General features: G+C 57.0%; 1 protein-coding gene across 5 annotated transcripts in view; it reads right to left on the bottom strand.

The window, feature by feature from the left end:
- Positions 1–23,069, bottom strand: part of KCNC4 (potassium voltage-gated channel subfamily C member 4) — a 46,113-nt gene that overhangs the window by 20,813 nt on the left and 2,231 nt on the right. For 2 of the 5 annotated variants that reach the window (XR_005788845.1, XM_040471260.1), the window contains exons 2-3: positions 11,675–12,611; positions 9,420–9,623 (exon numbers count right to left, since the gene is read on the bottom strand). Coding sequence is in view for 4 of the 5 variants with exons in the window: in XM_040471260.1 (XP_040327194.1) it covers positions 9,420–9,623; positions 11,675–12,611 (1,141 nt within the window). In the remaining variant the exon portion in view is untranslated. Of the gene's footprint in view, positions 1–2,174; positions 6,982–9,419; positions 9,624–11,674; positions 12,612–23,069 lie in introns of those variants that run through there. The other 3 variants (XM_040471257.1, XM_040471259.1, XM_040471258.1) reach the window with 3 other exon arrangements.

The following is a 23,069-nucleotide window of genomic DNA, read 5'->3' as shown; positions in this document are numbered from 1 at the left end:
CGGTCTCGAAATGAGTTTTTAAGAGCATTAGATGTATCGCCCAGCACTCAATAAATGTTAGTTGTTTGGCATTATGACCCCCCACTCTCTCTGCCTGCTTCACAAGAAGATGAGGGCTTTACCGAAATGACGCTAATTCATAGTACTTATTTGAAAGGTGAGGCCAGAAACCAAACTGGGGTGGGTTACTGGGGGGAAGTTGCTCCACCACGCTCCTCCTCCCCCCCAATATTTGTAAGCAATGATTATGTGCCCAGGGTTTTACAGGCACTGCTCACTGGGTTCTCCCAACAGCTCCATGAGGTAGGTGCCATCAATACTCCCATTCAACAGGTGAGGAAATAAAGATTCACACGGGTTAAGTAGGTTAAGTGACTTGCCCCAGGTCCCACAACTAGGAAGTCATGGAGCCAGGACTCCAAGCTGAGTGTGAGTGTGTCTGACTCCCAAAGTTGGTCTTGGACACCGGTGTCCTGTTCTTTGAACCAGCCCCTTCGTTTGGGCTCAGCCCCTGCTTTTTTGAGGAAGCCACGGCCTTCCTTTCCTGACAGCCCTGCCCGCTGTTCCTGTGAGGTAAAGCGGACGGGTAGTCTGTTCTCGCTGAACTCTACGCCCCTCTCCCCTCCAGAAGTCTGCACCAGCGTGTCACCGGGGACCCTGCATCTCCTTGGGTCCCCTGAGGGCCACCCTGACCTCTGGTACCCCGGGGCGGTTTGCTGGTTCTTGGCCCCTGACCGTGAAACGGTTCCACACTCATCTACGAAAAACAAAACAAAACAAAAACCCCCAGCCATCTTGGACGTGGGCCCCGATGCGTAATATCGTCATGGAGCCAGAAGTACATCCCATCCCATTATGGCCTGGCCAAGCTTCTCTGAGGCCAGCCTGGCTGCAAATGGCTTTCTCCAGCCTGGAAAGGGGGGGGCAGGGGCGCAGGCCCTGCTTGCCCTCCGCGGCCGGGCGAGATCTTATCTTTAATTGACAAGTGGCAGCCTGCCATTGCTTTGCCTCGGCCGGCTCAGGCTCCAAGCCCGATTTTCTCTTGTGCCTCAAGAGCAGGCTTCCCCTCACTTCTTCCGTCCCCTCTGCCTTCCTCACCCCCTGCCCCCTGTGATGCGCTTGTCCTTTCTTGGCGTGATTGAACACAGCGAACTCAGAAGTCTGTGGGGAAAAGCCTGAGAGCTCCGGAAAGGGGTGAGGAGGGAACAAACACTTGCTGTGGGCATCTTCTCTACGTCATAGGCACACCGAGGGCACTGGGCCCGGTCCTTACACGTGCGGTCTTTGAAACCCAAACTGGGCTGTTGTGATCCCCTTTCTACAGAATGGAAAACTGAGGTTGGCTGAGCTGTTCCCAAGTCACCCAGCTAGTAAGTGGCTTTGAACTGAAGCCCTACGACTCTAGACTTTGAACCGAGGCCCTACGACTCTAGTTTATGCCTAGAGTAAGAGGGTGAGGCGAACAAACGTGTGCCCAGAGCTGGCTGCATGATTTACGGAGCCCGGTGCAAAAATGAACACGCAGGGCCCCTTCTTCCATCGTTTCAAGACGGTGGCAGCTGAGCAGGAAGGTGTGGGGCCATTTGGAACGAGCGCACAAGGCAGCACAGCTGGGAGCCAGCCCTGCGTGTGCCTCCATGTGACTGAGCGGGGAAACAACAGTGAGGGGCACGTGTCCCCATCGCTTACCCAGGATTCATTTATTCCCCAACGCTAAGTGGTCCCGGATGTGCCACCTGTCCCTTGCCGGCCTCAGTTCGTCAGCCATCCAGTCATCGCAATGACTCTGGCATCCCCAGGGCCTTGGCCCACATAGCACTGGTGCAATTCCAGGGAAGGGGGGGGGGGCCTGCACAAGCAAGCAGGAATACAGGGGTACGCCTTCCAAACACATCTCTTCCGCGTCACGGAGGGGGTCAGGTGGCGGCGGTGGAGACCAGAACACTGCCTGGGAGCCGGGGGTCCCGGGTCAGCCCTCTTTCACGACCCCGGGCAAGCCTGTCCTTCTCTGGGCATTCGTGCCTAGCTCTAAACGCAGGGGTTGGCAGGCATCGATGATTCCGGGTGGGGAAAGGGCTAGGATCGGAGTGTGTTGCATGTCTCAGGTGTTGGGGTGGAAGCGCGGGGAGGTCCCCACAGACACAGAGCCAGAAAGGAGAGGCGGACGCAGTCACTAGAGGCAGGAGCAGCAGGACGCTCCAGATGTCTTTATTGGGGCTCGAGCACAGCACGACAGTGGAAGGCGCGCAGACAGGGCGGCAGGGCCCAGCCTAGGCATGCCTCAGACACACACACACACACACACACACACACACACACACACACACACACGAGGGGACAGCTTTACAAAAGGACTGACCAACGCCAGGGAGGGGCAGGGCGGGTGGGACTGCGGTGAGAGGGCCGCGGGAGGGGCAGAGGCCAAGGTTGAAGGGGTCACCTGGCCTCTGCTATTGCACGCGTCCTCTGGCCACCGGCCAGGAAGTACAGTATTGCAACTGGTCTCCGCTTGCCCGAGGCTTCCCCTTCTCAGACCCCTGAGCCAGAGGGGCAGACAGACCCCTTCCCTGCCCGTCTGCCCAGCAGCATCTTTGAAAACAAATGGACGGAGGAGACAGAACAAAAACCCAAAATAAAAAAAGACAAAACGCCCCCTCGGTCCAGGACACAGGCAAGGTGGAGGAGGAGTGGAAGAAGCTCCAGAGGAAGTCCCCTGGAAGTCCCCCAAAACTGGGGCGTGGGGTGGGAGGTAGAACCCCAATCTGGGGTGGGGTGGGGCCAGTGGAGCAGTGACCCTGGGGGGCAACCGGGCCTTCCCCACAGACCACCGGCCACAGGGGAAGGAAACAACCCCGAGGGGCCAAGTCTGGCCTGCCTGCCCACCCCCCCCCCGCCCCGCCCTTGGGACTGGCAGAGCCCAGACGCTCTTTCTTGGGACATTCCACACACGTGTTCAGCAGAAACAAGGAGTCAGTGAAGAAGAGGGGGGCCTGGGGGCGGGGCCTGGGCCTGGGGAGACACAGCCTAACAGAGAAGACAGACCACCAGTAGCACGTGCACCACACACGAGTATAGTACGTACGAATACAGATACTATATGTGCATATATATCTCTTCGGTGTACAACAGAACAGAACATCAGACCCAGATGGCTCTGGGCCTGGAGGGTCACATGGGAGGTTTTCCGTCAGTCCTGTGCAAACAAGGGTCTCTGAGTCTTTCCCAGCGAAAGATTCTTGCCAGGGTTCCAGAGTGTCCCTAAGCCTTTGGCTTTCTGTCTGTCTGCCTGCCTCTCTCATGTTGGTGCCGCTTAAGAGAGGGTGAGGACTTCAGCCTGGGCATAGCTGGGCGAGAGGGCGTCTTGGCAGGTCTCTGTGTTTAAAGAGCACAGGTGTGAGACACTGGGACGCACGCTTTCGGCTCAACATTGCCGTCTGGGGGGGCAAGGAGTTCAGCAAAAGAAAGGGAGAAACAAAGAATGAGATGTTAGAAGGAAGCCAGCTGCTGACCCACAGCCTGTGGGCTAAGGACTAGGCCAGGAGCAGAGCTGGAAGGCATGGGGACCCCGGGCTAAGAGGCCAGGAAGAGCAAGGATGGGTCAGCGAATGGGGTGAGCCCCTTCATCACCCCTCTGCCTACCCAGCACTAGGCCAAGGTGACTCGTAGGCCATGTTACAGCTTATCTCCATACCTGCTCATGTAACGAGCTCCAGGAATCACAAGCCCTCAGGTCTTCAAAACCCCAGTGCTGTGGGCGGAGGGATCACAGCCCTACATGCTGGCACGGAGGGAGTGGGGGACGTTCCTGGTGTGGCCTGGAGTCCAACCTGGGCGGCCCACCCCCGCATAGCTCTACCTGCCACCTACCACCTGGGGCCACTCCATTGTCCCCAGGGCAGAGGGACGGGGGTGGCTAGTGAAGAAGGTGCCTGAGTGTGCTGCCCTGTTGTGCCCGGCCACAGTTCCTCAATCGGCAGGAACAGAGTTCTAGCAGTTGGAGGGTGGATGCCGAAGGGGAGGGTCAGGGAGGATGCACGTGTCCATCTCAGAAGAGAAGGCCAGAAAGGAGCATCTTATTGAGAAACCCAACCCTTCTCAGTGAGCCCTTCTCGGCAGCTCAGCCTCAGCCTGGAATGTCAGTGGCCTGGGCCTTCCCTTCCCCTACCCTCCCAGCGGGGGCACAGGCAGGGCGGGCGAGGAGGCTGCTGTGGGGGCAGGGATTTGGGGGTGATACTCTCTGACCAGGGCAGGGGAGGCCCTCCTCTCCCAGGAAGCTCTGTGACAGGGTAGTCTGGGCCCAAGGGGGTGACTCCTGGAGCCCCAGCCCTCGGGCTGGTACTCAGTCTCCCCTCTGACTCCCGGCCTACAGTGAACAGACATCTTCCACCTCTGGTTCCAGCTCGCAGCTCTTCCCAGAAGCCCTGGGGGCTGACAAATGCCTCTAAGTTTGTCAGCAGGCCTGGTACAAACTCGTAAGGTGAACAACTCCTACCCCGGCTGCTTCCCTGCTCTGTGGGGGAGGGGGTGGGCCCCAGCTGTGAGGGAAAGGCTTCTAGAAGACAAAGTAATGGGTACAGGTCCAAGTCTACACCCAACGTGAAGTCAATTGTGCTCTCAGATTACAGGTGGAAGGGAGAGCCTTCCCCTAAGGAGGGAGGCCCAAGGTCTGGACAGGCTGAGGCCCACGTAGGCAGCTGCGTTCCTAGGCAGGGCCCCGTGTACAGTGGGTCTCTGCAAACTCCAGGACTCACTTTGCCCCTTCCCAGGGCCCTGGGAGGTCCAGAGGTCCTGAGAGGTAGCAGCCTACTCAGCCGTCCTGTTAGCTAGGTCCTCTGTTTCCCCCACGGAAGCTAGAGAACCAGGGGGGACAGGTGGGAGCCCATCTCCCAAGGCACCAGGGGCTCCAGCTTGGCACTCCTGCATCATGTCGCCCAGGGACATCTGTGCCCACCGGAGGGGTGCCACGAGCATGCCCATCCCTGTGGGAGGGAGGAGAGGGAAGGAGGAGGTGGGTACCGTGGAAACTTGGGCTCCTGACAACTTGAGGGCCGCCACAGAAATAGCCAACTCAGTTCCCCGAACCAGAAAGGCAAGTCAGAGGAGAAAATAGCTGTGGCGTCCAGGCTAAACTGGACACCTAGCTCATCACATCCCCATCAGACTCAGGACCCCCAGGCAAGGAGCCCTGCGGGGCCAGGACCGAATCCGTCCTCATGAAGGAAAAGCAGCGGGGCTCTCAGATTCAGCGACGAGACAGTGCCTAATGTCTCCATCCTGCTCCACAGGGCTTCCCAGCCCCGGTCACTGAAAGGGGCCTGTCCAGGCCACATGGATGCCGCTGTATTTTCTCATCTCTTAGCGGGACATTTCATTCTGAGAACAAGCAGGAGACAGGCCCCACAGGACACAGCAGGGCTGGGGTATGCCAGTACCCATCGTGAACACACTTTTCCGGAAGGGACATTCGTGTGTCTGCCCAAGGCTGAAGACAGACGGCACGGAAATGGGGGTGCTCCTGGCACAGGTTTTTCACAACAGCCAACCTCATGAAATGGTCTGACCTTTCTGCCCAGTGCACCTTCTGGGATGGCCTCCCAATCCCCCAGCCTCCTGCCGAGTCCCTGAATTCTGTCCTTCCATTCCTATCTTTGCCCACCCTGGAAGGAGCAGATACGGACCTTAGTCATTCCCTCTACAAAGTTGCATAATCTGACTCTAAAAATTGCCAGGCACACGGCTCCACTGTCAGGTCTAACTCCCATCAGGTGAAACAGGAAATGGCTTGGCCGAGGCCTTCTTCGTTCCTGAAGCTGAGGGGGCCCAGAGAGCCTCCCTGGCAAGCTGCTGGGGAGGGGCTGCCTGCAGCCCGCCCTGCCTGGCCCGGGAGTGGCCACGTGCGAGGGGCAGGATGGCTTCTGTCCCCACGCTTCCCCTCAGCTGCCCCTGCCCAGGGGGCACCCCTGCTCACTCAATGACTCACAAACCTGTTGTGCTCCTGGGCTCGTTAGGTAAATGAATACACTTAATTATAGAAATTAGATGAGTCTCCGGTTCTGGCAGCAATACAGAGCGCAGAGGCTGGGTGGGAGTGGCAGGTGACTCAGAGGCAGGGCTGGGAGTTTGGGGGAGCGGAGAAGGAGGGAGGAGAAACTGTCGTGGAAGCAGAGAAAGCAGCGCGGGAGAGGCACCACTGCTGGGGCGCAGATGGGGTGCGGGGCTCTGCCGCCGGGTGTCACCCCGGAGAGGAGGGCATTCCCACGCCTAGGCAGCCAATTGTGGGGCCCCAAGGACCCCCACCTGCGTGCCAGGCCAGGGCTGGGGAACATCAGGCCTCCTCTCCCAGGGCGGCACTGCTCCCCTCGCGGGCCTAGCTCCCTGCACGCCAGCAGAGACGCCCCACGAGACAGCCTTATTCTTGGCTGGTCTGGGTGTGGGATGGACAGACAGACAGACAGAGATATTCAGTGGCAGGCTGGTTGCTGACTGAAGGCCACGAGGAATGAAAATGCATTTGCTGTGATTACGATGGGGCCCTGAGGGCAGGCAAGGCCCAGAGGCACAGGTCCTGGGTGGGGGGCTGGCACGTCCGGCTCAGGATGGGGACCGGGGAGGTGTAAGCCCTGGGCGTAATCTCCCCCTTGTTCTCAGGCTCCAGAGCTGAACATTCTGGGGAGCTGGGTGCTGTGGAGGAGAGGCTCAGGGGCCTGGATTCTCCTGCATCCCGCCCGGCTCCCTCAGGCCCCAGGAGGTATGAGGGCTGGAGGGCATGTGAGCGTGTGCGCCCGGGGGGTGGGGAGAGCCAAGGGTGCCGCTAAGGGGCCGGGTGTCCAGGTGGAGGGCTGGTGAGAGGGTGGAAGGGGTGGGAGAGCGGGAGTTTTCTTGGAGGGTAGGGTGAGCTGTATCTTGATGCCAGTGGAGACAGCCCCAGACTGGTTCCAGCTGCTCCAGCTATGTTGTTTAGACTCCGGGACTTTGCGCAGCCTTGGTGAAGAAAAGGCACATGGGTCAGAGGGGCCTGGTTCCTCATCTGAGCAGCTCCGTGGGATCCATGCTCCAGGGGACCCCGCGGGGCAGTCAGCCCTGGGCTGGTTGAGGGGTCTGGCCCGCCTGGGAAAGGCTCCCTGACGTTCTTGGGCTTCCAGGTCACCTGGGCTCCAGAGGACAGACGCCAGGGCCGCACAGCTGATCTCTGCCCTGTCACTGTCCCCAAGTAAGTTCCCTTCCAGCTACACATACACCCCCCAGCCTCCAGCACCTTTCTACACCATCTTCAGAAGCCCTGATCAGCACCGGTCACCTTCCCCCCCAGGGAGTTCACACTCTGACACTTGGGCAGCTATAGGCTCACAAGGGAGTCTGCCCGTGGCTGAAGGAGCCCTGGGCCCCCTACGCCAGGTCCCACACATAGCCCCAGCGCAGAGAAAGGGAGGCACGGTCTGGCATGGGGAAAGTTGCTGAGTGCTTGCTGGGAGTTTGGCGATGCTAACTGCCACGCTCGCTTAGCAGGGCCTGTTTCCCAGCAACCCACCTGTTCCCTCTCGAAGGTCACTCTAATTGGCTGAGCTGCATGCTTGTTGCCAAGAAGCAGTGTGGAGGCATCTTGAAAATAGAGCAGCCGGGCCACACGAGCTCCCAGAGAGATCTGGCGGTGCTGTACACGCTCCCCAGCCCAGGCATGTGCCCCTCCTGCCCCGGGTGTGACCCGCTCCCCACCTCCTCACGGTCCCACCTGACTTGTACCCTCACAGCCTCTTCCACACTGCTACTTCCACCAAGCCCCTCACAATACTGGAGTGCAAACAGGGCTGTCGGGCAGTCAGCTCGAGGCCTACATGGGAGGCAGGGTCCCCTCTGCCCCACATTCCGGGCCATCACTCAGCATGCTCCAGCCACAGCAAGTCTCTGGGTCTGAACCAGGACGCAGCAGAAGCCGCTGCGTGTTTGTGATGGGGGGCAGGAGAGACAGGCACATCCAGAGCCCAAGGACTGGGACACGCAGAGGACAGGGAGACCAGAGAGACGCAGGAGAGAGTGTAAATGGTCTGAGTACCTTCAACCTGCAGCCCCGTAGCTGGGGCCTCTGGGCCATCTCCTTCCAGCTGCCAGATGGCAGCTCCTGCTGGTGACACCCAACAGTACATATGCCCAGCACAGCTGGACACACACCTCTCAGCGCCTCATTAGGGTCAGGGTGCCCTGGGGATCCCGTGGGGGCAGGGGCTGGGAAGGTGCCCATGCAGGCTGCATGAGATGAGCAGGCCAGGAGACATGCCTGGGGGGACAGAGGCATCACAGACACTGCCCCGACTCACTCAACCCAGACCTGGACTGGAGTTTGGGACAGTGAGAAGTGGCAGGGGTGGGGGGGGCGGGGTGTGGATTTGGTTAAAAGAGGGCTGGTTAAGAAGTGGCCTGAGAACCCAGGGACAAGCTTTGTTTCAGGAGGAGTCAGGGTTTGTTCTGGAACTAGGTAGGGCATTTAGGCAGGTTAAGTCACAGGGACAGGGCAAGAATGACAAAAAAGTGATCAGGAACCGGGCAGGAGCACCTGCTCTTGAGACTCCTGTTCTCAGCCACTACCGACCCTCAACCATCCTCCATCATTGCTGACTCCCTTTTTGCAAGTAAGGAAGCCCTAAGTCCACGGCCCAGCTTCTGCCCTGCTCCTGCCACAGCTAGGGGCCTGCCGATGAATTTCAGCCTTTCCTTACTGGAGAGGATGGGCTACTCTCCTGAATCCTTCAAATCCTTCAGAGCACACCTCAGAGGGGACACAGAGTCCCTACCCATCCCTACCCCCTTCCCCACCCCTTGGTCACCTGCTGGCTCTGCCTCAAGAGGCGTGCAGAGCTGGGCTGGCCCCTCCCGGGCTCCTGGACCCCCAGGGCAGGATGAGGAGGTCAGGCCTGTGCTAGGCTCTCCAAAGACATCACACCAGCAGCTCATTCTTATCCTGACTCCCGAAGGCTCTTGGTATCTCTCGGGACTTACTTGGGAAACCTTAGCTGTGTTTAAGGGAGGTCTAGGGAAAGTCTGGCAGTGACCCTGTGGAGCCAGGCCTCAAGGTCGTGGCAGGAACCAGAGGAAGAGGTGGTGATCAAATGGAGGGGAAAGGCAGGGGCCGCTGATTTGGCCTGCCCTTAGCCTCTAGCACTTAGTCTTTCTTCCCTGTGGCCATGGTGGGGGGGCGGGGAGGGGCGTGGGTGCTGGGCTCTGTGAACCTCTGGGGGCTGCCGGAGGCCTTTCTAGTCCAGGGAGTGGGAGATCAGGGTACTCATCTTAAAAGCGGGGGCACATCCAAGGCAGAGGAGATGGTGGCCAAGGCCTCAGGGGAGGAGGGGACCTCAAGGTTTGCAGGGGACACTGGGGAGACTCAGCTCCCTGGGGGCTCTCCACCTGCCCGGCCTGGGGAGCCATACCTTTCCGGACACTACCATCGGCACAGGCATAGTCCCCGGCGCTGAGCAGGAAGCAGGCGGCTGCCTTCTTGTTTTTGTCTCGGGGGCCGGAGCGTCGCAGGGCCCGGCGCTCCTCAGGGGTGGGGGCAGAGGCCAGGGGCTGGGTGAGGCCAGCTCCCTCCTCATCGGACAGCACCGCATTGGCATCGCCGTTCTGCTTGGAGTCTAAAGGGAGCAGACAGAAAGGAGGCTGTGTGAGGGGCTGCTCGGGCCTTCCTCATGGGCTCACCTGGGGGCTCTCCAATCCCAGCCCTAGAGCGTCACTTCCCTCACCTGAGGGGGCCTGGCATCTCCCTGGGAGGGCCAGCGAGTGGGCCTGGCCCTGGGGGCAGGGGACGGAATTCCCTCCTTCCCTCTCAGCCTTGGCCTAGAGTCGTTCCCGGGACAAGGCGCCACAGATACCCCAAGCCGGGGCTCCTGAATTCTGTCTGCCGCAGGCTGTCCCAGGAGATTAGCCTGAGGCAGGCGGCCGACTCTGCTTCCTCCTTGGGGCTGGCTCAGGCTGACACTTGGATGAGTTTGCATTCCCTCAGAGAACACCCGGCTTGCTGGGATGAGGGCTGGCACCGCCAGGGTTAAACCAATAAATAGGCCTCCACGGCCATCTCTCTGGACCCCCTGTAGGCGGTTAATCTTGCTCACCAGGCACCTCAGGCAGAGTCAAGTACCTAAAGGATTTGGAGCCCTCCGCTTGGGGCTCACCTGTCTGGGGAAGACCCTGCACAGAGGAGGCTCCAGTTCAGCTCCCACTGCTGTGGGCTCTTAGCCCCAAGCCCCTGCCTCCGTCAGGCAGCACAGCGGGCCCTTGGCTGGCTCGCTCTGAAGGCAGCGGCCTCAGCATGGGCCAGGAATGCCCTGACCACGGCCAAGTGGTTAGGGTCAGGCTGAGGTGCAGCTGACAGCAGCCGCGGGTAAGTGTGCATCCAGGAGCTGGTGCAGGGACTTGCGCATTTTGATATTAGGTTTCCCTCCGAGCTCTGAACGGGCCTCGGGGTACAGCTGAAATTCCCCGAGGCCCTGGCTGGGAGATTTCCACCCAGGGATGGGGGAAGGGGCACCACTTTGGTGAAGTGGGGAGCCTGAGGGGGGTTGTTCCATCAAGGCCCCCAAATGACCCCAGGGAGTGAGTAGCCCCAGCATGTACTACCGCCACCCCCCAACAGGCCATAGGTGAGTGTTATGAGTCAGGCACCCCTCTGGAGAGTGAGTCCCACTTTGCCCCCAGAGCTTGGCCAAAAGCTGCTACCTTTGTCTCCTGGCCCACCCCCAGCCTCCCGATGGCCTGGCGTCCAAGGGCTGCCCAGGCGAGGAATCCCAGACCTCCCTCCGGAGCCCCTCCCACCACACTTAGGCTCCGGCTCTCCAGCCTGACTCCAAGTTTCTGTGGGTTAAGCCGATTTCCTTTCCCCTCTCTTGACGCAGGTGGAAGCAAGCTTTCCAGGGGTGGCCTTTCCCATCCTTGAAGAACAGGATCCAGATCCGGAGGCCCTCCCCCTCCAGGGTGCAGAAGCCGTTTCTTCTACCCTTCCTTTTCCCCTGCCCGACACTGTCTGGGCTACTCCCTCTCGGTTCCCTCCCATCCCATGTTAAACCCCGAGCCGAGGACTCAATCTAGCTTGTGCTGAACAGAAGGCAGCCTCCCACTGCTGTTACGTTATCACATTTATTAGGCCAAGAGACATCAGACTCCAACGTTTGGAAAGAAATGATTCACGTGTTGATGCACCTTGGCAGAACAGCTGCCCTGCTCTCTAGCTAACAACGACAGCGCCTGATGCTTGTAGAGTGGTTTTCACTTCTCCAAATACTCTCAGATATGTTATTCATTTGGGTCTCCTCAAAGTCTTGGGGAGTAGGAGATGACTCCCATTTTACAGGTGAAGAACCTATGATCAGAGATGGTTAGTGACTGGCCTCAGGTCACACAGCATCGTGGCCAAGATGGTACTTGAATTCACAGCCCCGTGCACCGCCCGCCGCAGCCTAAATTGGGTGGTAAACTCACTCCACAGACCCTAATTTCAGAAAGCTATTGGAAAACCAGAAGAGAGAGAGATTTGGCCTCGACACTTTCTGCTTTTAAAGACACATCTTACATACTTAGGGCAGCCCGGGACAATAAAGGACAATCCCAAGTCCCAAGGGCTGAGGTTCACTTGGGGACTCCCTCCACCACTGGAGGGGAGGTGGCTTTCCTTCCCAACGCCCAATCTCACCTGCCCGTTTCCTCTCAACCATACCCTCTTCTGGGGCAGGGGGGCTGGTATCACTGTAGGTGCTGTCCCGGGGCGAGGTCTCCTCAGACTTGCAGTAAATGGGTGACTCAAGCTGGGGTGGCCGGGGCACGTGCTTCTTTCTTTTTTTAGGCAGCTTCTGCTTGGCCATGGCCAGGGAGTAGTACATGCCGAAGTTGTTGACGATGACCGGCACGGGCATGGCGATGGTGAGCACGCCAGCCAGTGCACACAGCGCCCCCACCAGCATGCCCGACCACGTCTTGGGGTACATGTCCCCATAGCCCAGCGTCGTCATGGTGACCACCGCCCACCAGAAGCCAATGGGGATGTTCTTGAAGTCGGTGTGGTCGTTGCCCCGTGGGTCGGAGGGCCTGGCGCCAATGCGCTCGGCATAGTAGATCATGGTGGCGAAGATAAGCACTCCCAGGGCCAGGAAGATGATGAGCAGGAGGAACTCATTGGTGCTGGCACGCAGGGTGTGGCCCAGCACGCGCAGCCCCACGAAGTGGCGTGTGAGCTTGAAGATGCGCAGGATGCGCACGAAGCGCACGACGCGCAGGAAGCCCAGCACGTCTCGGGCTGCCTTGGAGGACAGGCCGCTCAGCCCCACCTCCAGGTAGAAGGGCAGGATGGCCACGAAGTCGATGATGTTGAGCAGGTTCTTGACGAAGTCTAGCGTGTCAGGGCAGCACACGATGCGCACCAGGAACTCCAGTGTAAACCACAGCACACACACGCCCTCGATGTAGGTCAGGATGGGCTCTGTCTCCACCTCCCGCCGGAAGTGCACGCTGGTCGTGTTCCCCACTCGGTGGATCTCTGTCACGTTGCGGTCAATGTTGAAGGCCTCGTGGGTCTCCAGACAGAAGGTGGTGATGGAGACCAGGATGAAGAAGAGAGAGGCGAAGGCCACCACCTGCGGGCGAGGAGGAGAGTGGGGCGGTTGTCAGGGATGGACGGGCGCCGTCCTGGTTGTGGAGAGTGAGGGCATGGGTCACCGGAAGGAAGGACGTTAGATGGTAGTCGTGGTCTGGAACTCCCTCCTCAGAGGGTCTTTACCCATCTGCTCGGGTATTTTAAGGTAATTCTTCCCAATCTTTGTCACGGCACACAGAAGAGACAGGCTGCTTCTGGCTGGAGGCAACTGGACAGGAAACTATACTATTGCCTACGATGCGCCCCCCCCCACCCCCCCGCCCTTAATGCTCTGGCTCCGCCCACTGCTGACTCTGGCCCCGCCTCCTGCCTAGCTCCTCGCCCCTGTAGAAGGGTCGTGCCTTAAAGCTTCTCAAACTGTAATGGGTATATAAATCATCTAGGAATCTTGTTAAAATCTGATTCTGATTCTGATTCTGATTCAGGGCCAGGGTAGGGCCTGTGATTCTGCATTTCTAACAAACTCTCAGGAGAGGCTGCTGGTCCACAGACTACACTTGGAGTAATTAGGCTTTAGGGGCAGTGGTCCTCAAAGTGAGGTCCCCGACCAGCTGCAGGAGCAGCAGCACTTGGGAACTAGTTAGAAATGCAAATTCTTGACGCCGTAAACTTACTGAATGAGAAATACTGAGGGTAGGGCCCAACTATCTGCTTTAACAAACCTTCCAGGTAATTCTGATGCACGCTAAGTTTTGAGGTCCACTGTGTTAGGGATATGCCCAGAGATAGGGCCTGGAGGGAATGAGTCCGGGCCTCTTTCTGCCAGCTGAGTCTTAGAACTCCAGCCACGACCCCCCACCTCCTCAAGTCCCAAGTCCCAGCCCCTCTCTACTACCTTGCAGCTTAGAATGTCCCAGCCAAATGCCCAGACAGTGAGAAGTGTCTGAAGGAAGGCAGCACGTCCATAACAGGAGACAAGGGGGGGGGTCTGCCCAGAATAACCACCCCTCCCCTTCCCGACACCTGGCATTTCCTGGGACACTGAGCTCCAACAAAAAATAAACTGCACCCACTGGGATCGGAGTGTGGCAGGGGTTGATCCAGACGGCTCGGATCTCGGGTAGAATGATAACAGTGGCACCCGGCAGAGGAACAGCTAGGTTTAAGTGTCCAATCATTATGAATGGAGATGAAATGCATGTGTAATAACACCAATTACGGAACCCTCATCTGTTATTCATGCAATGCCATTCACCACTGTCAGGGCACCTGTTGCTGGGGTCTCTGCCCCCTGCTGCTGCCTGTCCTGCTCCGTGCGTGGGGATGAGCTTCCTCCCCGGGCAGAGGGCCGAGCTTAAATAGGTGGACGGGGAAGGACTGTGGCCCCGTGGCCACCTGGCAATCCCCACACACTGACTTCCACCTGGCCATGGCTAATGGTGACCCTCAGGGATGCTTTCCTCCCTGAGAGTCTGCATGAGAGAGGGGGAGAAGGCACACCTTGTTCTTAGTATTGCAAAACACCAATGGAGAATACAAGGGGAGCTGGGAAAATGAAACAGCAGCACCTCCGGGGCTTCTGGAGCAGAAGCAAGTCTGAGAGAACTTTGGGAATGAACATCCGTTAGCTGTCTGTTTTGTCCTGGCACAGCTGGGCACTTGGTACGTGTTACCGCCTTCGGTCCTCCCTGTGACCCTGTGAGGTAAGTCTCATCATCTCCTTTTAAGGAGGAGGAACTAAGCATCAGAGAGGTTTAAACGCTTGCCTAAGGTCACATAGCCTAGAAGGGTTGGAAACCAGACTTGAACTCAGAACTGTTTACCTTTGGAGGCCGTACCTTCTCTTCACACCGCACTGCCTTCACCACCTCCCAGGCACGATCAATTCACAGACCCAGGAAAGTCCTCTCTGAACTGTCAATACTGTTCCTAGCGAACTCCTTGATGACTACTATTTTACCCTTAGGGTTGTGTACCTTGGACTTAAGACAGACACCCATTGCACAGTAACACATCTTATTTACACTTGACCATGGACAGGTTGATCAAATGCAGCAAGGAAGGAGAACAGAGGTAGCAGACCACTTTCCCCACTTGAACAACTCTGCCTAGAGCTTCTCCTGTTTGTGTCTCTCCTATGAAGGTAAATTTCAAGTTCCTTTTCTGATCTCTCTCTCTCTTTTAAGTTTATTTATTTATTTGAAGAGAAAGAGAGAGCCCCCAAGCAGGCTCCACGCTATCAGCACAGAGCCCGATGTGGGGCTCGATCTCACGAACCATGAGATCATGACCTGAGCCGATATCAAGAGTCACGTGCTTAACCGACTGAGCCACCCAGGTGCCCCGATCTCATTTTTCTTCCCCGAGAAAGGTGCTATCAAGGCAATACAGACCGATGTGGGTATGAGGCAAATGGCTCCAGCCTGGGGGCTCTCCATGGCCATCCAGAGATGAGCTGGTGGTGGCACCTGTTGAGTGGCCACCGTGATGCTGGGAACCGACTCCGGGCGCTGCTCCCATCCCCAGCAGCAAAAGGGGTGGGGTAAGGCGTGGAGACGGCATACCCTAGCTCTGCCAGGAAGCATGGGAAGCAGGAGCCTGCTCTCTCCGAGGAAAAATTAGCCAGGAGAGTTGGCCCACCTGGGAGCCGAGCGTGAAGTTAATTAGTGATTTGGAAAAACAAGTTCAGGAAGAGCTGCCAAGGGGCTGAGCAGAGGGCACAGAGAGGGGAGAAGGGGAGGGAGGGCAGCGTGCCGGCCACCCTCTTACCCACAGGGCCAAGGAGCCAGCCTTGGTGCCTTCCTCACTGGCGCCCGGGCTCCTTCTGCAGCCGCCCAGTAAGTACAAACCACCCCTCCTGCCTTAGGGAACAGCCCTCTGAATTCCTGCGGTGTCCACTCACTTTTGCTGTTTTTCCTTATAGCTGTTGCAACTATTTTCTCGTACCACTCACCTCAGCCCTCCCAGGAGATGGGGCTGATAAAGGGTAGCCACATGTGCCCATTTCCCAGGCACGAGAAAGGGCAAATGACTCGCTCAGGATCAGACAGAGGCCAGGTCCCCTGACTCTCAGCTCAGAGTTCTTTCCACTTGGTCCTCTAACCAAACAGTCCACTCCTCTTTGGTGACATCTTCACGGGGTCTCAGTCTCCCCTGTGACCTCTCGAGGGCTGGCAGCAGGTGCAAGGCAGGCCCCAGAAAGCCCCCCACTTCCCCAAGGAGACAGGCACACCACCTGAGGCTGAGCTGGGACACATGTAGGCACCTGGGCTCTGGCGTGTTGCCCCAGGTGGGTCCTGAGGTTACAGGTTCCCCTGTCGGGCCCCAATGATTCCTTTCTCCCTAGGTTATTCCCGAACTGAATTATTTTGTAAGCAGTGGTCCTAAGCAAGTGCAATCAAGGCCCTTCACCTCCAGCAGCAGGGACACGGCTTTTTTTTTCTCCCACTCTCTTTATTGGGGGCTTCCGGGGACAAAAAAAGACCAAGGAAGGAGGCAGTGGCTGCAACAGCACCCAACTTAGACATCAAGGCCTTGAGCTGGAGCCTTCTGAGCGGCCCTTGCTGGGCCATCCCATACAGCTAGTGGGGTACACTTGTACCTCCTTCCCATGGTACCTGCTGGGCAGAGACTGAGGACAAAGAGCTAAGGAGCCCTGGGGTCAGACTGCCTGGGTCCCTCATCCTGGCCCAGCCACTCACTAGGTAAATGCTGCGCTTTGTACGGGTCTCTCACTACAAAATGGGGCCAGCACTAGCTCCCAGCCAGGGGTGTGGGCATGGTCTCCAAGGACCCTTACATGCAGCTTCTGAGAGGCTGAGTTGGACCTGGAGCCAGAAACATCACAAAAATCTTTGCTTTTTAGAAGCAAACGGACCCCAGGAGCTCACCCAGTTCAATTCCCTTTCTGCTAGTTTTGCAACCAAAGAAACCAAGGCCTGGGGAGAAGGGACTTGCCCCGGTTCCCATGGTGGAAGATGTCAGTTCTTCCCATGCTACCTGAGGACACGGGACATAGATTCTGCTGGAAGTCAAAACTGCCCAAGCGGAAAATTGCTTATGTGATCTGATTTGGCCAGCAGCTACGCTCCTCCCCGCTGGAAGGATGCGGGAGGGTCTCACCACCCTGGACAGGAGGTTCCGAGCCTCTGTGCTGGAAAGCACCGCCCCTTCCAGCTTCCTGCTCCATGGGCTCCCCACACACAGGCTGGCTGTAGCCTGTGGGGGACCCACCTGTCCGGAGACCCAGGTGTTTTGCCTGGTGAGTCAGCCCTGTTATCAGCCTCCTTCACCAAGCTCATCCTAAAACTGCCGATGGTAGGAATCTCAAGTCACGTGCTTCTGGGTACAAGCTGGTCTCTGCTACTCACTGCCTGAGAGACCTTAGGCAAATTTCTTAACCTCTCTAAGCCTTAGGGTCTTTGCCCATAAAATGGAGATCTTTGCCCATAAAATGGCCTACTATGTGCCAGGCACTGTTCTGGGCGCTGGGGAACAGCAGGAAACAAAACAAACACCCCTGCCCCTTAGGCCTTACACTCTAGGAGAAGGAAACCATCAACAAATAAGCAAATACATAGTATGCCAGATGGTGTAAGTGTTAGGAAGAAAAATAAAGAGGAAAGGAGGTAGAGTATGAGGAGGAGGGAACTATTTCATTTTCTTTTTAAACTATTTTTTTTTCAATTTGTTTTGAGAGAGAGAAAGAGCACGTGCACGCGCAAGTCGGGGAGGGGCAGAGAGCGCGAGAGAATCCCAAGCAGGCTCCGTACTGTCAGCGCAGAGCCCTATGCAGGGCTTGAACCCACGAACCATGAGATCATGACCTGAGCCAAGATTAAGAGTTGGACGCTTAACTGACTAAGCCACCCAGGTGAGCGGAGAGACCTATTTCAAATAGGGTGATTAGGCAAGACCTCGATGCCAAGGTGACACATCTAAGCAGAGACCTGAAGGAGTGAGGAAGTGAGTTATATGAAGATCCAGGATACCTGGAGAGGCAGAGGGAACAGGCACTGCAAAGGACCTGAGGCTACAGAGTGCTTGATGTGTTGAGGGGGATGAGAACAGTACCCACTTTATAGGGCTGTTTTGAGGATTAAAAGAAATGATATTTGTAAAACTCAGCACAGAGCCTAGAGTGTCTCAAGAATCTGGCACAGGCTGGGTCGGGGGGGTAGGGGGGAGGTGACAGACACCAGTCATTGGGAACTGAATACAATCAGCGGGGGCAGGGGAGGGGGGCCCAAGGAGAAAGGGCCAAGGAGACAGATGGACCGATAAACATAAGAAGACTCATGCCCAAAACCTATATTAAGGATGAAGTGTAGGAGAAGAGAAATCTGAGAACACCGCCAAAGACACTCGCAGAGAAGATCGGTGGGGATGGGATGAGGCGCTGAGGCTTCCGGGAAAGTGAGGTCCTAGAGCCCAGGCAGCGCTGTAAAAGGAGCGAGCAGGCCTGCGGGCTCAGAGGCAGGAAAAGAGAGACAACGTGTCAGGCAAAGCATCTCTGAGCTGTCCCTAGGCTCCTGAGTGAGGGCTTCAAAGTGCAGGTATCAGCCTAGCGGCCCCTGTTCCTCTCCTTTCATGGGCTCCCCTGGGAGCAGACCCTGGCCCTGGGACCTCCTATCTTGGTTCCAGGGGCCACAGCCTGCCGCCACCTATGCCCCCCTTCTGCCAAGCCAGCACGTGGGGCTTCTCAGGGCCTCTGGGCTGCCGGGAGCTGATGAGTCCGGCCCCAGAAGGAATTCAGTCCAGCCCAGATCGCCAGCCAGGAACGTGCCCAGCCAAATGCGATTCCTGGCTGTTGCCTATCTGTGTTCCGTGCTGTCCTATCTCTGCCGGGGCCGGTCACCTGGCCAGAAAATTCGCCCCTTCCCTAACTCCGCATGGTTAAAGCACTACTCACGGTGAACATTTATTTATTTATATATTTATTTATAGCCTGCCTCCTTCTAAAAATTATTTAAGAGAGCTAAGTCATTATCCTGCAGGGCCTATCCAGCTTAACTTCTATTTCCTCCTTGAGGCTTCCCTGCCGGCCAACCATCCCCCCACCTCGCTTCACTTCACACAGAGGTGGGATTTATGGCTTTTCCCTCTCACCTCCTGTGGGGCTTTATCCTTTAAGAGTACTGTGGCACCTCTCATGATCCATCTTGTGTTATTACTATTTCTTGTCACCCAATTTCCTTCAACTGCCACCGACTCCACCTGACCTAGCTCCCTTCAGGAACAGGGACCATGTCTGACTCGTCTCTGTATTTACAGGGCCCAGACTGGTGTCCGGCATGTGATAAGTTCCCAATAAATGTTTTCTGAATGACTGGAGGCAAGGGGACTGCCTACTTCCTCTCCAGGTCCTGGGGAACCTGTCACGAGGAGGAGACGTGGCCAGCCCCACTAACTCGGGCTAGAGGTGACCGAAATGCCCAGGAATACCTCCAGGCACATGGGCTCTCAGACTCTGTGGCTTTCCAGGGTGGGCCAAGACCACTGCTTGATGGGGCCCCCTGCCAGAGGCTGGGTAAACATCACCCAGCCTGAGAAAAACCCAAAAAACCCTAGCAGGGAGCTGGGCCAGAGGCTGTGGTAGGCTGGGTGCCCAGGAACAAGGATGGCCTGAACGTCCTGGTGCCCAGCACACCGGGTTCGGAGTGAGGGCAGGACAACGTCCACGGGTGGAGGCAAGGAGCCTGGGGGCTCCCCGTTCCCAAGGCCCAAATGCCTGGCTCTGTTCCTGCCCATTCTTCCCTCATCTCCCCAAAATAGCCCAAGTTTATTTCAGCCCCTCCCCCACTTTACACCCCACCCCAAATGGTGGCAAACAGAAACACCTCATTATCCAGAGACAAGATGTTCAGAGGCAAATGTTGGTCTGTTCAGAACAAAAAAGAAAAACACAAAACAGACCCAGGAAGAGACTGGGAGGCTGCCTCGGGACAGGGTTGGGGGACAGGCCAGGGCACCGAGCCTCCCAGGCTTGGCTTCTTGGCTCTCCCTAGCCCAGCCGGCTTGGGACCAGGGGGTCCTGCCCACCACCCAGCTAGTCCCAGTCAATGCCCATGTCAGAGAAGCTGGGGGGCCTTCAGAAAGGATAAGTAGGAACAGAGCTCTGCATTTTCTTCCAAGAAGGCCTCCATTTCACTCCTCTGCCGGGCCAGGGGACACCTCGTCACCTCTCGTAACTAAGTCCCCTTTCTTTTTGTTCTATGCGAGTCCCACAGTGAGAAAAAACAGAGAGCAAGCTCAGATGTGAGCAATTCTAGGGAGTGAGGGGATGGGAGCTTTAGTTCAGAGGAGGAAGTGAAGGGAGGGATGGCAGGAGAGCAGAAGGCCCCCTCTGGGGCCCCCTAAAGTCAGAGGCCTTTTCCAGGCAAGAAGGCACAGGAGGCGGCTGAAGCTGTGGCACAGGCACAGACGTGGGTTCACAAGATCTGGGTTTGGAGCCTAGTTCAACCACCAGCTGTGTGAGCAAGCCCCTCTGGGCCTCAGTTTCCCTCAGTGTAGACTGAGGTTAATGATCCCTGCCTCACAGAGGCCAGACGAGATACTAGAACAAAGCAAAAGTGACCTGATACGCAGTGGGTGCTCAGTGAAAACCCAGCTCCAGCTGCCTTCCTGGGACAGTAGGGATCCTTGGGCCACATCCTCTACTCGGAAGGGGAACATTATGGGAAAACGAATCCAGGTACTGATTTAGCCAAAGGAGAACGACTATCCTCCTTTTTTTTTTTTTTTTAATTGTTTTTAAGTTTTATTTATTTTCAGGGAGGGAGAGAGAGCATGAGCAGGGGAGAGGGCAGAGAGAGGCAACCAGGCTTCGTGCTGCCAGCGTGGAGCTCAATGGGGGCTTGAACTCACAAACCGTAAGATCATGACCTGAGCCGAAATCGAGTTGCACGCTTAACCAACTGAGCCACCCAGGTGCTCCAAACCACTATCGTTCCTAACAGGACTGGTAACAGCTGAAGTCAGTCTAACCCCTGGGTCCTCAAGAGGTTGGGAGTGAAGGGAGGGGAGTGTCCTAGGGTCCCGTTCCTCGGGCCTCCTGTGTGCCCTCAGCAAATAAGGAAGGTCTTATTCTACCAACCTCCTTGCTGCCAAAACCCTGCTGGTCCCCCTCAGTCTGGCAAGCCACCCTGGCTGTGGCTGAGGCTGGGACTGTGGGCGCTGGGCAGGTGGGGACAGGACCAGCCTGCCCCATGCCTGCTTTCCCACACCAGGCCACAGAAAGAGAGCCACCAAAGCACCGCCAGGGGCCTGGCCACCGTGAGGGGAGCAGGGGTGAGCACCCTGACCGACCTAGAGCCTGCCTGAATGGGAACAGCTCTGCGGGCCAGGCCAGTAGCTACGCAACAGGCTCCACAATCAGTTGAGTTCACTTTCCGTTTGTATCTGTTTTGCTCCTGTCATAACACACTACCCAACTGGCCAGCTGGGTGCAAACTGACGCCTGGGGCGGGCCCTGCCCCTCTGCCCTACTGGCCTTCAGTGGGCACCCCACGCCCACGGCTGATGCTGCAGGCCCCGAGTAGGGAGGGTATGCACAGACCCAGTGGACAATACTTGCTGGAAGGGCAGTGTTATTGGCCGCGGGTAAACAGAGTGAGGAGGGCACGGCCCCAGATCGCCTACGCCCCAGGCCCTTAGACCTTGAGGGGTGGCAGAGTAAACGTCCCTGCTGATGTCCCCATCTGCCCCTGGGTTTTCTGATGTCATCCACAGGAAGTACAGAACCTCAGAACACCTTCCAGGCCAGAATAAGAAACAAACCACCCCTTCACCTCCAAAACAGCCTCGTTCAGTGGAAAGAACATGTTGCAATCGGAGGAGCAGGGGCTTTGACTCACAGCACGCCACTATCTGGCTGTGTCATCTCAGGCAAGATGTTTACCCTCTCACAGGCCCAATCTACTGAATGGGGAGGAGATCTCCACCGTTAAGTTTATCGGGAGGACTAGAGATTACTGTAAGTACCTGCATGGCATACTCAAACCAAAAGCCATTAGCAATTTTTTAACAATTATGTATTCTCACTTGTCTGTCCCAGGAACAGCTGAATTGAAGGCTTGCTTCTGCCTGGTGCTCCTCAGCAGGAAACAAGTCCACTTTTGGCATGAGTGCCATTAAGCTCCACATAGCTGTTCACATCAGTGTTACCGACCAGAAAGTTGGAATCTAAGGGAGGTTCCTGCTCTGCCCTTAAGTGTCTTTGACGGCATCGAACACCTCTGGATCGTGGTTTCTGCACTGCTTCAGTATTAGAATTAACCCTGCCCGGCCCCGAACTCCTGGCCTCGGCTGGAATGCCCTGGCGGATGTGATTCCACATCAAACGGGCAAGTATCTTGGGCTCCTGGAGAAACTCAAGAGGTCAACTAGGCTCTGCATTTATTCAACGAGCCCCCAGGCCGGCCGACCCTGGGGTTTGTTGAGCAGAAGGTAAACTCATAGATGGCACAGCCCCTTGGAATCCAAGACAGAAGAAGCAGAGATGAAAAGTTCCCCAGAGGCCCCAGAATGCTCAGGAACAGGACCTTGCTCCCCCAACCACATCATTTCATTTCTGCCTCCCTGCCTTGTCCCCTTTCCCCATTTCTAGGAAGCCAAATCTACTGCCTCCCCCCAGCCCCAACTTAAAAAGAGCCTGGATTAGCCTGTACCTGTTGCTCTCCCCTAGTACCCACAGCCAACAGCAGACACTGGCAGGGTTAGTGAACTGCATGAGAAGCCCCCAGAACTCACAGGAGACTCAGGCCAGGGCATCATCTGGGCTGATCTAAGGGCTGTAGGGAAGAAACAAAGGCAGCTCCTGGCCCCAACTTCCCTCTCAGTCCTGACAAAGGGGTCTGCCTTCCGGGGGCTGCCCTGGGATGCCTTGGCCACCAAGACCTCTGTTCCTCCCAGGCCGGGGATGTGTCTGCCCTGGTCTAGCATTAACACCAGCTTGGCCCGCCCTGCAGCCCCACTTCCCAGCCTCCTGCCCTCCCCTGGGTGGGGAAGTGGAACTTTCCCTTCCATGACCTGGTTGAGGCCCAGCACAGGAGGGGCCAGGGAGGGTGGCAAGGGCTCTGAGACTCATTAATAGGATGACTTGGGATGCCAGAGGTGAGGAACAGCCAGGCTTCATGCCAGCCATGAAGCCAGGCACCAGCCTCCGGGGTTCTCTCTCTCTCTCTCTCTCTCTCTCTCTCTCTCTAAAGAATCTGAAGCCATCCTTCATGGTTGTTTTTTTTTTTTTTAAGCCGTCCAAGTATATCCCCATCCCTCCAATCCCTTTCACCTAAGGGGGGTGGGAGAAACTGGACTGACTTGAGGAGGAGGTGGTGGGATAGGACTAGATCTATGCCACCCTCTTCTCCCCCCACATACCCATTTCAGGCAGTAACCCGAACCAGGGCTTTCTGGGAAGCCAATCTGTGCCGCAGCAGGAACAAAAGAAGTGGCAACAAATTTGGGATCATCACAGGCAGCCTGTGGCTGGCCACTGACC

The sequence above is a fragment of the Herpailurus yagouaroundi genome, unplaced genomic scaffold (assembly GCF_014898765.1).
Source record: "Herpailurus yagouaroundi ecotype Mexico unplaced genomic scaffold, PumYag 77, whole genome shotgun sequence".
NCBI lineage: Eukaryota > Metazoa > Chordata > Mammalia > Carnivora > Felidae > Herpailurus > Herpailurus yagouaroundi.
Note: the sequence above shows the minus strand (reverse complement) of the source record. Positions and strands in the feature narration are given on the sequence as shown.